The sequence below is a fragment of the Sceloporus occidentalis genome, unplaced genomic scaffold, assembly GCF_023333645.1.
Source record: "Sceloporus occidentalis isolate IW3139 unplaced genomic scaffold, rSceOcc1.0.p SCAF_6, whole genome shotgun sequence".
NCBI classification, from domain to species: Eukaryota; Metazoa; Chordata; class Lepidosauria; order Squamata; family Phrynosomatidae; genus Sceloporus; species Sceloporus occidentalis.
The window spans coordinates 25,036,775-25,055,376 of record NW_028316986.1 but is presented as its reverse complement, the minus strand read 5'-3'; the positions used below and the strand labels follow the sequence as shown (position 1 = coordinate 25,055,376).

General features: G+C 41.4%; 1 protein-coding gene across 3 annotated transcripts in view; it reads left to right on the top strand.

Moving 5' to 3' along the window:
• The window catches only part of TTC7A (tetratricopeptide repeat domain 7A), a 317,709-nt gene that overhangs the window by 12,937 nt on the left and 286,170 nt on the right, over nucleotides 1-18,602 (top strand). For all 3 annotated transcript variants that reach the window (XM_089529137.1, XM_089529136.1, XM_089529135.1), the window contains exons 2-3: nucleotides 10,383-10,546; nucleotides 12,639-12,807. In XM_089529137.1, coding sequence (XP_089385263.1) covers nucleotides 10,383-10,546; nucleotides 12,639-12,807 — 333 coding nt within the window. The remainder of the gene's footprint in view (nucleotides 1-10,382; nucleotides 10,547-12,638; nucleotides 12,808-18,602) is intronic.

Sequence of the window (18,602 nt, the reverse complement as noted above, 5' to 3'; positions counted from 1 at the left end):
TACACCAGGTGCTAATCCTGCTCCAGTGCAAGAGGTAATTGAGGCTACACCAGGTGCTAATCCTGCTCCAGTGCAAGAGGTAATTGAGGCTACACCAGGTGTTAATCCTGCTCTGCCAGAAGCCAGCCCTGATCTCCCAGCCCCAGAGGAGGAGGCTCAGCCAGGTCCTATGGTGGTACAGCAGCCTAGTGGTGACTCTGGGGAGGAACCAGGCTTGGAGGTTCCCTCCTTTAGGCAGCGCAGGGCTGAAAGTGCTGGCAGACGCAGGTCCAGGAGGAATGCTGAGAGACAATTGGCAAACAAGCCTCAGCTGGCACTGAGGAGGGAATCTCCTACTTAACCACCTGTGAGGTGCTAACTCGGTGCCAGAGTTTATTGCATGATCCTTTGGTGAGATTGCTGCCTGCACTGGCTTCCTGTATCTTGACTTCGGAATGGACTGGACTGTTGCTATCCTCTGGCTGACCTGACCCTGGACTGGACTGACTATCATGATCCCTGTTATCCTGGCTTTGTCTTTCAGTTTGCTCTTTCTCTCACTCCCTGCAAGGTTTGTGGACTATTTCCAGCTGCATAGCTAATTACCTTGTTGAGCCATCCTTATTGGTGTATGTTTGTGTGTGCAGGCTGCAGTCCAGGACAGGTACCTACACTGGTATGGAGTTTAGACCTTGTGCTCTCCTACTTGGCATCCAAGCCATTTGAATCCATGGCCACCATAGACACGAGATTGATGACCTGGAAAACAGCTTTCCTTGTCGCCATCACTTCTGTTCACTGGGTGAGTGAATGCTGCGCCTTATGGGTAGACCAACTTTATCTTCATTTTCACAGAGACAAAGTGGTCCTCTGTACCGATATCACCTTTTTGCAAAAGGTGGTGTTGGCCTTTCACATGAACCAGAACATTGTGTTGCCGACCCTGGCCCTGAATCTGATCACCAACACCAACCATCGAACATTCGGAGGGCGTTGGCCTTCTACCTAGACAGAACCTTGGATTCGAGGCGCTCCCAGTGGCTGTTTGTATGCTATTTGGAGGCCAAAAAGGGACTGCTTGTGACTGCACAGAGGTTTTCTAAATGGGTGGCCAATGCCATCCACCTCTGCTATGAACTGTCAGGTAGACCTTTTCTAGTTCAGGTTTGGGCCCATGCAATGTGGGCGGTAGCTGCATCCTCCGCTTTTTTGACTGGGGTTTCCTTGGAGGATGTCTGCAAGGCTGCTGTCTGGTCCCAGCCACTGACTTTCATCAAACATTACAGGCTGGACACCAGGGCCAGACAAGACGCAGCCTTTGGGAGGGCAGTGTTGCTTTCTGGTTTACACTGACTAAGTATTGTTTCTTGCAACTTTCAGTTTCAGGTGGAATTGACGGTTCATTTAAACAGTTTGGTGATTGACCTATGCACTGTGTATGGTCTGTTTATATGTTTGACAATGACAGTAACAAGTGCACTTGATATGCATAAATTTATTGTGGTTAATAAATTCAATTGTTTGAACTTTACAACCTGTGTCATACACTCCCTCCTCCCCTGATCTAAGCTTGTCAGTCTAAACCCTTTTGTATGATTCGCAGAGACCACGAAGAAGGACAGGTTGCTCACCTGTAATGGTATTTCTTTGAGTGGTCATCTGCGAATTCACACAAATCCTGCCCATCCCCCCCTCAGTGTCCTGCTCACTTTGTTAGCTTTGCTGTTGCACCTTGCGCAGCTTATTCGGAACTGGAGAAGAGTGGGACCGTTAGGGGGCTATATATGGGGTGGGCGGAGCTACCACAAAAAAGTTGCAAAAGGTTGCAAACTAACTTTTGCCCAGAGATTCTAGAAGTTTCCAAGCATTCCTGCGCAGGCACAGAATAACCCATTTGTGTGAATTCGCAGATGACCAATTGAAGAAATACCATTACAGGTGCGCAACCTGTCCTCCTGCTGCTCAGTTTGCAGCAATCGAAGGAAACTAAGGACAAAGGGGGAAAGTGGGAGGAAGAAAGAGAAACTGGGATATTTTAAACTGGGATACTTTAAAAGCAACAATAAAAATGGAACAACAGAAGATAAATCAGGCCTTTTTGGCACACCAAATCAGCCCAGTTGGATTATGTGAAATTATGAGCCAAGAAATAAATACCACAACTGAATGGACCTAATGATCCTTCAGCATAAAAATCCATTCCTTATTATTTGTGTCTTTTCTTCTGTTTCAAGTTTTCTTAATTGGAGCAGTACAATGTAGGCTTTTTTTTTTAAAAAAGGGGGGGGGATTCATGGTGTTCTCACCCCCCCCCCAATTAAACATTGGGGAGCAAGAAATCCTTCTCAGTCCACTGCAAGTAATCCAGTTTTTTAACTAACAGATTGCAATATTAGTGACAAAATGTGGCCTTCTGGTTTTTGCTGGACTTCATATCCCATCATCCCGAATTCCTATGGCCAATAATATGAGGACCATGAGAGTTGAAATCCAGCAACATCTGGAGGGCCATCAGTTGCCTACCCCTGTTGTAAGAGAAGGTACCTCTGCTTGTACCTTTACTTAGGGAATCACCCCTCCCCAAATACCGTATATACTTGACTGTAAGTGGACCTCATGTATAGGTTGAGGGCAGGTTTTGGGGCCAAAATTATGGATTTTGGTATGACTCATGGATAAGTCAAGGGGAAAACTTAGGGACGTGTAACAAAGGCTGTAAAGGATGAAGCAAAGGAAAATAATGCCAAAGAATTCCAGCAGGTATTATTGGTTGTGCTCACACTAAAGTCTGGATGGATTACATAGTAGAGTCAGTGCTTCCAGGGCAGATTACACTCTTGCCTTTCACCAGGGGACGTCTCCTTTAAAAAAGAGGGAGTGAGTTAAAATACTGTACTTACATTGACCTGTGGATAAGTCAACTCATATTTTTTGGATCAATTTTTGATAAAAATTTCTAGATGTATGCATGAGTGTATACAATAACATGTTTTGTGCTTCAGTAAAGGTTTGGAGAGCCACACCTTTCCTTCTCCCTGATGTAAGAAGGCAGTGTCTGCTTAACGATGAGAAGTTAACACTTTGTCTCCACAGACAAAGCCTCTTTGCTTTCCTCCTTTTGCCATGAACAGTCAAACTACGTAGCCTCTAATCATTAACCACAGTGTCCTATCTTATCTGAGGAGGAAACTATGGTGGTCAGCTTCCTGGTTCAGTTGCCTGCATCATGAATGGAGGAGCCAAGGGATTGTTTGTGTGGGCAAAAGAATTGCTTGTATCCAGTTTATTAAGCTAGGTTATGGATGTCCAAACCAGGTCACTGAGGTTGTACAGCATAGGAATTGTTTACTCTGATAAGAAGCTGCATAAACTACTATAATGTCCTGTACCTGGGGGTGTATCTAAAGTCGGGCAGCCGTGGAAACCCACTGGGTGACATTTTCATACCCAAAGGATTTTGAATTTGAATTGACATTGTCACATACCTATGGCAGATATATGTCTGTCCCTGGCCTCCGCTCCACTAAAAGCATCTGAGGAAGTAGACTGAAGCCTACAAAAGCTCATGCTGCCAACTTCTTTCTTTCAGTTAGTCTCAAAGGTGCTACAAGATCTCCCTACAAGGGAGAACCAATTAATTAATACTCTTGTGTATAATTTAGGGATATAGCCGTGTTAGTCTGGAATTTCAATATGCAAGAAGTTGTAGCTTAAGCTTTCGTAGACTTGGTCTGCTTCCTCAGATGCAAACTGATGCATGTGAGGAAGTGGACCAAGTCTATGAAAGCTTATGCTACAACTTCTTTCTCACAATTAGTGTTAAAGGTGCTACAAGGTCTTGTGTGTATTGTATGCTGAACTTCAGGTAATTACACTGGAGATTCAGCGCTTCTAACATCCGCTAGGTTGTATCCCAGTCACAATAATCTCTATATGCACTTCACTGGTCATGAGGATTGGGCCATGGACCGTGGTCTAAGGTGAATGTGAAGAACTGCCTTCTCTCCCTAGAATTTGATTTTAAAAATTTCTGTTTACAAACAATAAAACTTTAGAGGTTTTTTTGGTGGGTTTTTCAGGCTATGTAGCCATGTTCTATAAGAGTTTATTCCTGACGTTTTGCCAGCAACTGTGGCTGGCATCGTCAGAGAATGCTAACCTGAGAGAGAGTAGGTATGTATGTGTGTGTGTGTGTGTGTACACACTCTCTCTCTCTCTCTCTCTCTCTCTCTCTCTCTCTCTGTGACCCTGGGTGAGGAGGAGTGATTCCCATGTTAATCTGTGCATTGTTCTGTTGTTGATGGCCTTCTCAGGGTAGGAGGATATGCAAAAGAGGATTAGTGTCTGCTAATTGGTGATCATTGTTTGCTGGGAAAGCCCCTGACCCTGAGTGGTTTCTCATTTGCATTTGCTGAGTCCTGGTTTTGGTGTCCTTCAGGACTGGTAGCCAAACTTTATTTACTTTGAGGGTTTCCTCTTTTCTGTTGAAGTTGTCCAAGCGTTTGTGGATTTCAGTGGCTTCCCTGTGTATTCTGACCTGATAGTTGTTGGCATGATCCAGAATTTCAGTGTTTTCAAACAGCATTTTGTGCCCAGGATGGTTTGTAACATGTTTTGCTACTGCTGATTTTTCTGGCTGACCCAGTCTGCAGTATCTCTCGTGTTCCTTGATTCTTGTTTGCACATTGCGTTTGGTGGTCCCTATGTAGAATTGACTGCAGCTGCATGGTATGCGGTAAACTCCTGTGGCTGTGAGAGGGTCTCTCTGGTCCTTGACTGAGCGAAGCATTTATTGGATTTTCTTCTTCAGTTTGTAAACCATTTGAAGGTTGTGCTTCCTCACCACTTTGCCTATTCTGTCTGTGACTCCTTTGATGTATGTTAAAAATGTCTTCCCTTTGGGTGGCTGCTTGTCTTCCCTCCTCTGGCTTTTTCTGGGTCTGGCAGTCTTTCTGATGTTTGAGCTGGAATAATCATTCACCTGTATAGCCTGGTCTAGGTGCTTCAGTTCATCTTCCAAGAAATGGGGTTCGCAGATGTGTTTTGACCAGTCTACCAGTGTTTTGATTGTGGTTCTTTTTTGTTCTGGGTGATGGTTGGAGTTCTTGTGCAGATATCTGTCTGTATGTGTAGGTTTTCTGTATACAGTACTTGGTTCAGTTTGTGGATGACTAGGACATCCAAGAATGGCAGTGTTCCTTCCTTTTCTTTTTCCATAGTGAATTGGATGTTGAGGTGGATGTTGTTCAGATGGTTCAGGAACACAGCCAGATTTTCTTCTCCATGGCTTCAAATGGTGAAAGTGTCATCCAAGTATTGGAACCAAGTTGTGGGCTTTTTCAGTGCTGTTTCCAGGTCTTGCTTTTCAAAGTGTTCCATGTAAAAGTTTGCTATCACAGGGCTTAGAGGGCTTCCCATTGCTACCCCATCTCTCTGCTTGTCAGCCAGAAAAATCAGCAGTAGCAGAACACATTACAAACCATCCTGGGCACAAAATGCTGTTTGAAAACACTGAAATTCTTAAGGGCAGGAGCAGCCACCAAGAAGGCTCTCTCTTGTGTCTTCAGCCTGTGATGGCGGCGGGACTGAGAGAAAACCTCCTCCTGACGATCTTAAAGCTCTGGTAGGTTCATATGATGAGATATGTCCTTTCAAATAGTATGGGCTTAAGCTGTCAGAAAGCTGACAGATTTGACAGGAGTTTGACAGAAATGTCAGGGAGTTTGGAAAAGTCACTTACTCCCTTTTTTTTTTTTTGAATCACAGCTCCCAAAATTTCCCAGCTAGTATGGCATCAGCTTGTCTTGATGTCGTTCCCCGTAATAACCCCCCCCCCAAAAAAAAACGCTTTAAAAAAGTTAGACCTGCCCTTTCCATGGAAATGAATGTCTGTTGCAGGCTACAGAGCTTCCAGTGTTTGCAAGCCATCACTCTGAATTTATTCAGGTAATACTACTGGAGCAGAAGTCCTTTAAGAGACTGTATTTACCCTTCCTTCCTGGTCCTATTTATAGAATTTGTCTATGCAGTAGCTCAAAGCTGAAATATTATTACAGTTGTCTGTTGCCTGTGTAGCTGATGAGACAAGATTGCTGCCTACACAAATTATTTGAGTCAGAAAGCTTCATAACAGTCTTGCAACATTCCTGGGCTTTTTGGTGCTACACCCCGAGGAGCAGTTCAGATAGGCAGAAGTACCATTTCAGACAGGAGGAGGTGGTGGTGGTGTTGAAAAACACATGCTTGATTACTCCTACATTTAAAAACAACAGCCTGCCCTGTAATAAAGTGCTGTCCCATCATCTAGAAAGCTAGGTTTCATTATTTTTCTCTTAGGGTGGAAACATTTAATCATATGAAATACTACAAATGCATGCAGAGTTCCACCATTTGCTGCTTCCATGTATTGAATTTAATCTAACATGGCTTCTTCTCTGGAATTTAAACAGGAGTGATACTGCTGAGATGATAATCTTGGGAATGCAGTCCCATATACATTTCCTCAGAAGAAGAGCATGGTGTAATGATGTGAGCACTGGACTTTAGCTCCAAAGATCAGGGTTTGATTCCCCGCTTGGCCATGGAAACCCACTGGGTAGCCCTGTGTGAGTCACACACGTTCAGCCCCAGAAAATCCCATGATTAGGGTCCCCATAAATTGGAAACAACATGAAGGAATACAACAACCACAAAGCTGTACTGTGTTGAATGAGATTTACTTACTAGTAATTGACTAGTGCCATATCCTCCAAAAAGGGCCAGTGTGGTTTAGTGGATTGAGTGTTGGACAATTACACTGGGAGACCAGAGTTCAAACACCAGCTCAGCCATGGAAACCCAGTGGGTGACCATGGGCAAACTTGCCAAGAAAATCCTATGATAGGATAGCCTTAGTGTCACCATATGTTGGATGCGATTTGAAGGCACATGGCAACAACAATATGCTCCAACATTTCACAGATGGAAGCTAGGACATATGTGGTCAAGCAACATCAAAGTGTGCTCAAGATGTAAATGTTATTAATGAGGAAGAATTTACAAGCTAGGAGAGACTGCAGCAATTTGCTTTTGCCTTAACCTACTGGGAAGGGCAAGATTCTGACCCATTGGCCTGCTGAGTTTATTGAGTGCAAACGACTTTTGCACTCTGAGCTCAGTTTGCCACAATTAAAATAAGGTGGGGGCAAAGGGAGAAAGTGGAAGGAAGAGAGAAACTGGGATATTTTCTGGTATGTTTAGCCTGTAGAAGAGATGGTTAAGAGGTGATATGATAGTCCTGTTTAAATATTTGAAGGGGCATTGGTGTCATTATGGGAGCGCGGGGGGTACGAACCGCACCAGGTGTCACAATAAGGGGGGGTGACACCACTGCTCCTCAAATACCTACTTTTTTGCAGAAATGGGCTGTGGCATTCATCCACTTCCCTTTAAAATGCTTTAAAAGATGATGGGAGTGGGGTGAAGGTTAGTGGGAGGAGAAAGGAGAGGCTCCAGAATTGTTTAAAATTCAAATTTCAAAATTTTAAATTTTAAAAAAGCACATTTTAAATTAATTTTTAAAAAGTTTTCTTTAAAAAAACACCACATTTTAACAAGATACATTTAGGTTGTGCATATGATATTGTAATTTGAAGGAATAATTTTAATTTTGCTAGTTATGTCACAACTATTAGCATTACACTCAGTGGTATATGGGAATTAGGATTTACGAGTAACATTAGTGCAAAAAAGCATTGCTAAACATTCTGTATGGAGGAGGTTAATGGGGTGGTGGTGACACCATGAGTTACCGCACCAGGTGACGCCAACGCTAGGGGTGCCACTGTGAAGGGGCACCATGTTGAGGATGGAGCAAGTTTGTTCTCCTGCTACAGAGAATAGGACCTGGAGCAATAGAGTCAAACTACAGGAAAAAATATTCTGTCTAAACATTAGGAGGAACGTCCAGACAGTAAGAGCTATTTGACAGTGGAAGACATTCCTTTGGAATGTGGTGGAAGCTTCTTCTTTGGAGGTCTTTAAACAGAGGCTGGATGGCCATCTGTTGGGGGTGATTTGATTGTGAGTTCCTGCATGGCAGGGATTTGAATTGGATGGTCTTTGGGGTCTCTTCGAACTCTATGATTCTGGAATGAAAACAAATCATGTCATTTTTTTCAGCACTAGGCTCCCTAGTCATGATCTGGAACAATTGTACCACTCGAGTCACAGATAATCCAGCCCTGCTGATGGGTCTAGTCTTCCCCTGTCTGCTTTCTAGGAATGTCTAGCTGACTAATTTGGAGGAAACCTCTTTGGGGAAAGCTTTCTGATGGCTGATGTTGTTTATGGAACTCAGGCCATCTTTATAACGTGCTGCTGTTGTTGTTACTGGTAATTAAAGTGTTCTATTTTGTGCTTTATCATCTTGTATTGTAGTTACTTTTGTGTTTTTTTAAATCTGCTACAAGATGTACTGGGCAGGGTATGATGTAGCTAGACGTAAAGACCCAGGCTGCATCTGCATGCGGAAATAATGCAGTTTGACACCACTTTGATTGCCATGGCCCCATCCTCTGGAATCTGGGATTTGTAGTTTATTGTGGCACCAGAGCTCTCAGACAGAGAAGGCCAAATTTCTCACAAAACTACAAATCCTGGAATTCCATAGGATTGAGCCATGACAGTTAAAGTGGTGTCAAACTGCATTATTTCTGCACTGTGGCTGTAGTTAGCTGCATTTGCTTCCTGTTGAAATTAGTTAGGCAGGCGAGTCACGGGTTCACTAGATTTCAGTGGGTATTAAGTACAACTAATTTACAGTTCAATCCTTCACATGTTTAATGAGAATTAAGTCCTGCTGCGTGCAATCACTTGATCCTGTTTAAACATGCTTAAGATTGTAACTGAGAGATCAGCATTCAAAGGTGTTCTGAGCCATGGAAATCCACTATGTGATTTTAGGCAAATCTCACACTCGCAGCCAAAGCAGAAGGCAATGGTAAACTTCTTCTGAAGAAATTTTGCTGAGAAAACCTGTGATAGAGGTCGCTAGAAGTTGAGGTTGACTTGAAGATATATAATGAAATATATCTGGAATCAAATATATCTTGGTCTGGAATCAAACAATAACAACAGGACATCATCTATGTTCCCAGAGTGATAGGAATTTATGTTAAAAATATGTATCATTCTAATGTAGTTTTCAGTAGTGAACATGCTCTATATATGTATGTGCCTTCATGTCGCCTATCGATTTATGGTGACCCCATTAAGTTCATAGGGTTTTCTTAGGCAAGGAATACTTAGAGGTGTTTTTGCCAGTTCCTTCCTTGAAATACAGCCTACATCACCCGGTCTTCTGTGGTAGTCTCCCATTCAAGAAATAATCAGAGCTGAACCTGCTTAGCTTCCAAGATCAGACAGGATCAGGTGCTTCTAGAGCAGTGGTTCCTAAACTTTTGTCCTCCAGGTGTTTTGAACTTCAGCTCCAAGAATTCCTGACTTGGCCAAACTGTCTGGGGCTTCTGGGAGTTGAAGTCCAAAACATCTGGAGAAGTAGAGTTTGGAAATCACTGCTTTAGGACATTTGGGCTCCAGCAAGCTACCTCTCTCATATTTAGGGAAATTTGTTATGCAAAACAAGTGTTTCTTTGTCTAAGGAGCAGGTGAGTTCAAATGAGTCCTATATGGCTCAGGTCCAGTCTATTTGGCAGACCATATCTCCCTGTTTGAACCAGAAACAGGCTGGGGATGTTGTATTGTTTTAATTGTACAGTACTATATTTGAGTTCTTTTATCTTTTTAAAATTACATTTTATATTTTTTCTTATTCTTACTTATTCTTAAATAATACAATTATTTATTTATTTATACCCCTCTTTTTCCCTACAATTTGGACACAAAACAGCTTACAAATTAAAAAAACAATACAATGAAAAACATACAAAATGATCATTAAAACAGAATTACTCTAGGATAGTTTTAAAAACACATAACCCATTTAAAAAGTAATGCATTTTTATATTGTAACAGTTTAATTCTATTTTAATGCTCACTTTTGTTCATTTTTAATTGTATTCTTTTAAATTGCAAGCTGCTTTGAATTCCAACTTGGGGAGAAAAGCAGAATATAAATGTAACAACAACAGCAGCAGCAATAATAATCATAGCAACAGCAAAATAGAAGCCAGTTTGCATGGTGCAGTGCTGGCAAACTGCAAAACCTTCAAATGAACAGTTAAGCATAATTTAAGCTAGTAGCTTCTTAGATGGTTGACTTTTGCACTCAGTGTTGGAACTTCCTTTTTAAAAGGAATGTTTATATAGTGGCTTGGGTTCTGAGTTTATCTTTGTGGCCTGCTTTATATGGAAACATGACACTACGTGTGACTTCTCTTTATTCTGTCTATTATATTTTGCAGAAGACTATGGGAATCTACTTGTGGCCGAGGCCCTGCTGGAGATTTGCTTAAAAGAGAACCTTGCCAAAATTAAGGACGCCATCCCATTAATGGAAAAAAATGAGCCCAAAATGAGCGACGCTAAAAAGAACTTGACTGGTATTCTCAGCCGAGGGAAGTTGCTGGTAAGCATCCCCGACAGATGTAAAACATGAACGTTCAAGATGCTGCTAATGATGTACAATTACAAAAACCCACATAAGAAAATGTTGGACACTTCCATCTGTCTCTTCCTCACCAGTTCTCTGCTTCTTAATGAGTCCAGGAGATGTGCCAATTGCTTTCTTTTTCATTCAGGATTAAAACAAAACAAAACAAAACACCATTCATTAAGATCATATATACTAATTGCAAACTCAGTGTCAGAGAATTTAGAAGGGGAAAAAAGGGGGGAGGGGAATACCCAAAACAATCCAGGCTGCATCTGCACTACAGAAATAATGCAGTTTAGCACTGCTTTAACTGTCATGGCTCAAAGTTATGGAATTCTGGAATTTGCAGTTCTGTGAGATATTTAGCCTCCTCTGCCACAACAAACTACAAATCCCAGGATTTCATAATACAGAGCCATGGCAGTTAAAGCAGTGTCAAACTGGATTATTACTTGCACTGCAGATGCAATCTCGGTGTGGAATGTGCATGCTTAGGAGCAATACAATATGGGGGCTGATTGTTTCAGGGATGGAGCAGTAAACAAAAAGGGGAAAGGGAGCAGAAAAGAGTATCCTAGAAAAGCGCATGGTTCCACTGGCTTGTTATTAGAGAATTTCCACATTGATTCATTTGTTTTGCCCTGGGCCGTATGTGCTGACCTAGACACTGCATGCTGTGTTAGCAAATCTCTGGTTCATTGTTCTGGTCAGAGTTCATAGGAATGTAAACACTTCATTTGGATGAGATAGTACAATTAGTAACAAACATTCACACAGAATGATGGCTATTTGTACTGAATATAGTTAATATCATATTTATATTGAATAGTTATGCCTAGAGGACGGCTGACTAGCTTCTCTCTCCCATGCCTGTTTTGAAGATCTATTTGTGTCCTTTATGGGAATATTTTTAGTGTCTTTCAGGGAGGCTGATTAAAATCTGTTCTTTTTGTCACGTGCATGTCATATTCCATATTTCAAGCCATAGCAGAGCATTTTGTCTTTTTAATCCATATTTTTAAACAAGAAAAAATAATACTTTTTGCAGCTCCTACCTTGTTCCTGAGGCATCTCAAGGTGGGGGAGTGTTGAGTCAAACCATTGATGACTTAACTGTGGGCCCTTGGTATCTGCTGGGGTTTGGCTCCAGGACCCCCCGTCCTGTGGATACCAAAATCCATGGATGCTGAAGTCCCATTAAATACAATGGCACAGTAAAATGGTGTCCCTTTCATAAAATGGCAAAATCAAGATCTGATTTTTGGAATTTATATTTTTTTGGATTATTTTCAAGCCATGGGTGCTTAATTCTGTGGTTAAGAATCTGTGGATAAGGAGGGCCGACTAGTATTTCTATTGGATTTATAGTGCTACCATGTTCTTAAGAACAATAAGTTTAAAGGAGGAAAAAGATTTTGGACCTCAGTACTTGTGAGAGTGCTCTCCTCATATATATTTGCCCAAGCACTGAGGTCTGAGGACTAGGGTGCGTCTCCTATGTGTTCCATGAGTGAGGTCAAAACACTGTGTGGACATAGGAGAAGGATTTCTCAACTGTGGCACTTCAATTGTGGAAAACTCTCCTCTTGGAAACCTGATCAGTGCCAACACTGACTTCATTTTGGTGCTAAGTAAAAATATGAGTGTTTTATTAAAGAGAATTGTCTTGGGAACCTAAGTGATTCAGTTTAAAATGTTTATGCACATAGTATTAAACACTTTTAATCTTTTCAACCTGTGGTTACATGGTTAATATGTTTTAGTCTATTTAAATTTTTTTAATCGGTTTATACTGATTTTATTTGTACACCTCCTTGAGATCCTGTGGTATGGGGAGGATGTAGATATTTTAATAAATAAATGAAAGAAAGAAATAGAAGTGTGTTTTTGCTTTAGTTCATGGAAAGGGGTTAACTGGTGAATAAATGGTGAATAAATCAAGCGGTATGTGTTGAAATGCTTCATTTTACTTGGGACAGACTTAATTCCCATGCAATAGTGGCATTACTCTGCTGTTTTGTTGTTTTTCTTGTCTGTGGTGAAAACCTCCTTTTTCCTCCCACAGCCAAAAGATATGGTGGAAGCCATGTTGATCCTGGCGAAGCTTCATTATGTTGAGGGATCTTATAAGGATGCTCTCAGCATGTATGCAAGAGCTGGCCTTGAGGACATTGTTGTAGAAAAGAAGCCGTTGTACATGCTGCGTCTGCTGACTGAAGCTTTTGTTATTAAAGGTAAAAGATTGCTTGCATTTGCTGGGATTATTTCTGTATTTAACAGTTGGTGACGGTTTGCAAAATCAATTAATATAAACCTAAAATTTATCCCTTCTGAAGCTGATAGGTGAGAGGTTGAATGGATTTGAATGGGAGCTGTATTAAGCTCCATTACTTCTGAAAAGTTGGCCAGTAACTATGTATGTGTATGCCACATTTGATATGTGTCTGGCTCAAGAACAAAAGTTTGAAACATTGGTAGGCGCTATATTTACACAGCTCCCTTCAAATCTCCCTCTTAGGATGTGAGCTGTAGATGCTGTTTTCATACAAGCCTCTTGAATTCCTTGGTTTATAGAGAAAACAAATGGCAGACAATCTATGACTTTAGTTCAGCCTTCCATGACTTTTGCAATCTTATAGGTGTATTGGACTGCTACTCCCAGAAAGTAGCTGGTTTTTTTGGGGAGCTGCAGTTGAACACATTTGGAGGGCATCAGGTTTGGGAATTCAGACTGTTGGATCACAGCTAATGAGGTGCAACAATTCTACCAGTAAGTCATGTTCCAGCACAGTTGACATACTGATAATTTCATGACATTGTGCTTTTTTTAAAAAAGAGAAATTAGAAGGATATGAACAAGAAAGAAAGTGAGCTATGTTTATAATACAAATCCATGTTGGTTGTCTTCTAGTTCAAGAGCCATGCCTTCCCTGGCCCAGATTTTATGTGTATTGAGAATTCAGTCAGAGAAGAGTTGAAGAATCTGTGGATCTTGTTGCTTGATTACAACTCCCATCCTAACCATAATAATAATAATAATAATAATAATAATAATAATAATAATAATAATAATAATTTTTTAAATTTATATCCCGCCCCTTTGAGGTCAATTGGGGCGGCTAACAATAATAAAATACAATACAATATATACAAAAACTTCCTTCTCCCCCCCTTAAAAAGTTATTAAATCACTTATAATTAAAACCAACAAATTAAACAACATAACACACACCATTACAGAACAGACAAAAACAAAACAGCAAACTGTGGCAGCAATCCACTCAAATTTCCAGAGAGGACCTTAGGGACTCTCATGAGAAGAGGGTTCTTGAGGGTGGGATTATCTATCCAGGAAAGGCCTGCTGGAAGAGATCCGTCTTGACAGCCTTTTTAAAGCTGTCTAAAAATGTCAGTTGACGGATCTCGTCCGGCAGGTCGTTCCACAATCTGGGGGCGACAACAGAAAACGCCCTCTGGGAGGAGCCGAAAGCCTAGATCTTTGAGGCTGCAGCAAATTCCTCCTAGAGGGCCGGAGTGTGCGGGGAGGATTATATGGGAGGAGGCGGTCCCTGAGATAGTTTGGACCCAAGCCATTTAGGGCTTTAAAGGTGATAACCAACACCTTGTACTGGGCCCGGAAACTAATAGGCAGCCAGTGGAGGGACTTTAATACCGGAGTAATATGGTCCCTCCTCGATGTTCCTGACACTACTCTGGCCGCCATATTCTGCACTAATTGCAGTTTCCGAATCAAGCACAAGGGTAGCCCCATGTCGAGCGCATTACAGAAATCTAGATGTGAGGTTACCAGCGCGTGTACAATAGTCTCGAGATCCCTTACTTCCAGAAAAGGGCGCAGTTGGTGTATCAGCCGAAGCTGATAACAGGTGCTCTTGACTGTCGCATTTACCTGATTTGTCATCAGGAGCGACGAGTCAAGGAGCACCCCCAGACTGCAAACACAGTCACTGGAGGAGAGTGTGACCCCATCCAGGACTGGGGATTGCAATCCAATTTTTGGTTTCGGGGCTGCTACCATGAGCACCTCCGTCTTGTCCGCATTCAGTTTCAATCTGTTTTTCCTCATCCAGCCCATTACTGCCCGAAGACATTCATTGAAAGAAGAGACGCCATCAGAATTCGAGGCTGACGAACGAGACATGGAGAAATAGATCTGGGTGTCACCAGCTCCATGACTCCAAATAATCTCACCCAGCGGCTTCATATAGATGTTGGTTTTGTTGTATGGGGTTCATGGAATTTGGAGTCTAGCAACACCTGGATGGCCCCACATGCTCCCTATCCACCTTAGAGCTCAACCTGATTCCCATAGATATGTAGAACTAAAGTTCCAAGGTTCTCTGGGAAGAAGGAATGACTGTTAGACGAGTGCATCTTCAGAGAATTGGTACCCAGAGCTTGAGAAAAAGTTGCTGTTTTGGACACCAACTCCCAGAATCCTCCAGCTACTGGACATGATCACTGGAGGTTTCTAGGACTTATGTACTAAAATGAATTTTTCCTGAGTCGTGAATTTGCCTTGAGAAAGATAGTATTGCCATGGTTCCATCCTAGGAAAACCCAGGATTTGTTGTTGAGGGTGTTTAGAAATCTCTGTCAGAGAGCTCTAGTGCCTCACAAAACTACGAACCCCAGGTTTCCATAGCAGTTAAAGTGGTATCATAGTACCATTACATACTATAATTGTATAGTGGAAAAGGGGGGCACACAACAAGGAGAAAGTGGGACAATGTCACAGTTACAATTGCATATTGGTAATAATGGCTGTTTCCCATGTTGCAGGTCGGGTTAAAGGTCTGGAAAGGTTTAAGACAAGTGCTTTTGGTGATGACTTACCAGTATGGAGTAGGGATGGCTCTATTTCCTGACTCTTGAGCATGATGTTTCTTAAAATGTAAAATGTAAAACACTACTTTTTGTGCTTTAGCATCCCAATATTGGTTCTGTCCCATAACCTCTAATTTTTCTCAGTAGCATCTAGTCAGAAAGATGGAACTTTTGGTTCTTCCTCCTGTAACATTTTATATTTTTATTTTTGCTATCTTTTATTAAAGCATTGTGGTGAGAAATAACCTCTTTCTGATGCATGTAATTCTATTTTAATCTGTGGAGTGGGGATAGTGTGTCAGAGGAGTGCTGAGGGACAGTTGTTAAGCTTATTTTTCTGGGCGCTTTTTTAAAAAAAACTCTTGCAATTTTTGTCTTCTTTTTGCTTTTATTGCATCTTATAAATGTTGCTGAAATAGTTGCTATCTATCTGTCTCCCCCCTTCTACTCCTTTTCAGCATACCTACCAGCTTGCTAGGTGAATGGGAACTCTGAGATGATCAAATACCTCGCACTGGTATGTAAAGATCAAAATGAAAACTCCACCAATATCTTTGGAGTGTACACATAATCATCTTGCTGTATGCATGTTGATCTCAGAGGATCTTGTGACTTTAAGACTAACTGTGAAAAAGAAGTTGTAGTGTAAGCTTTCGTAGACTTGGTCTAATGTATCTGAGGAGGTAGACCAAGTCTACAAAGGTTATGCTATAATTTATTTTGCATGGTTAGTCTCGAAGATGCTATAAGATCCCTTTGCTTGCTCATATTCCAGACTAACATGGCTGACTCTGAAGTGTAGACTCAAGAGTAGTTGCTCTGTTACTCCACTGCATCTGTATCATGTAGAGGAATAATAACAAACTGATTATGGCTTAAGGTTCATGGCTTAGACTTATTTGAGGGTATGTTCCCCCCCCTCCCAAACTCAGTTGCACTTCATTTTGAGTAGATGTGCCTAGAGTTGGACTGTGAGCTGCTGTGCTAATGATAACTCTCATAAGCCTTGGTGTATTCTATTATAGTCTGTTATATTATTTATAACCTGATTTTTGCCAAATCTGGGATTTAAGGTGGCTTACAAGATAAATGGCATGCTCATGTAGCCAAAAAAGAAAGAAAAGAGTTATGATTGGGATAGTATCAAACTGTTGATGGTCTGGAATATGAGTAAGCAAAAGGATTTTTAGCATCTTTGAGACTAAATGAGCAAAATAAATTGTAGCATAACCTTTGCTGACTTGGTCCATTTCCTCAGATGCAGTAGACCAAGTCAATAAAAGCTTATGCTACAATTTCTTTTGCACAGTTAGTCTCAAAGGTGGCACAAGATTCCTTTGCATAATCTTGATTGTGGTAAATGTGCAACTATAAATGTGCAAATTCAGTCTTGCATCTCAAGAATTAAAACCACTTAAATCTTTGATTTAAAAGCAATGAACTAATACTGCTGACTAAGAGAAGTTCTTTTCTTGTAAAACAATCAGTTCCCAAAAGGTTGCTGGAATGATTATGATGATTATGATGATAGAAAAGACTTCACCTGGCAAGCGAAGTGCAGCAAGGAAGGACCCAGCCTAACCTCCCTAGGAAAGGAGTTCCGAGCCTGGCAGTAGCGATGGAAAGGCCCTCTATGGTCAAAGCTAGATGTTAGCTAGGATTGACAGAATACTGCCTACAGTAACATGCACTTGCATGAGTACTAGGACTGGTTTCAGTGGGGTGCTGTTTTTAGCCCTTGAGGAGCTGCTGTATCCTCACAAGAACAACAAGCAAGCTGTGTGAGAGAGAAAAAATAGTTGATCTCTAGGGAGGGCAACAGGTGCTTGATGTTGTTGTGCAAGGCTCAGTTCCTTAAATGAGACTAGTTTTAACAGGTTTCTAGTTGAAATGCAGTAGTGGGCAATTTATGATCCATGGCCCAATTTCATGCAATCAGTTTAGACCTCTGGCACCTGAGAGGTGAGTCTCCCTGACTTAAAAAAAAAAAAAAAAAAAGTCTGCAAGGCCAATGGCAACTGGTGGTTCCCATGCCAGTAGAGTGGTAATTCCACCCCATTAAACATTTCAACACAATGTTTAAATGTTCAGCACTTTGGAAAGTCCCTTTAAAAGTAGCTGAAACCTAGAATGGATTCACTGCCCCACTAGCATGAAAACTACCAGCCATCATTCTGCAAGGCCCAAATAGTAGTCTGTAGAGGTATGATGAAACCAGTTCCTGTGGTACAGGGTGATCATATAAAGTCTTTTGTCCATTTTCTTCTCATACCTTGCAGCTACTTTTGAGCTTCGCTTTCTATTGGGCTCAGCCCCACTCTCATTGACTCTGCCAGTCCTGGCCAATATAATATTTTAAGGTGCATGCAGTATCTGCTTTCTGGGAAGAGAAGTCTCTGGTGAGATGGATGTTCGAAGCATCCCTTCAAGTATTTTAGTTTCATATGAATTTTCATAACTTGAATGCAGGTGGGCTTCTGCATGTGATGTGTGTGTGTGTGTGTTCATCCGTTAAACTCAGAGATTAGTAACTTGTTGATGTTTTACCCTTTGCATGTAGAGAGCTTCGTTTTGCATAAACAGTATGTGCCGGAACAGCAACAATATATTAGCAGGTCTTTTTTCCAACACCATCTCTGTATATGCTGTGCTGTATTTAGGCAGAGCATGCATGATGGAGGATCATTCAGCATGATGAATGGTGGCAACTGTCATGTTTTGAAATGAGCAATTGTGTCATGAGCTCAACATAGACTTCATATTGAGTGGCAGGATTTCAGACAGGGGTCTTTCTATCCCTACCTGGAGGCGTGTGGGATTAGATTTTGGGCCTTTTGCTTGCAAAGCATGTGCTTTACTAGTAGGCTACAACCCTTACTTCTTAAAAGAACTCGGTGTGTGTTTTTGTAAGAAAAAAAGATCAGTACTATTGCATGCTGAATATTACATATAGCAGAGATGAATTATGTGATCTGGATAAATGATTGACATTTGCATTTTATTATTTAAATAGTGGAAGCTATATAATAGCTCTTATATAGAGAGAGAACCAGCATGGCATATTGATTGGAGTTTGCACTAAGATACTATGGAAGATTGGGTGTTGAATCCCTGCTCACCCATGGCAATCCATTGGGTGAACTTGGGAAATTTAAACTTTCTAAGACTCATAGAAACACAA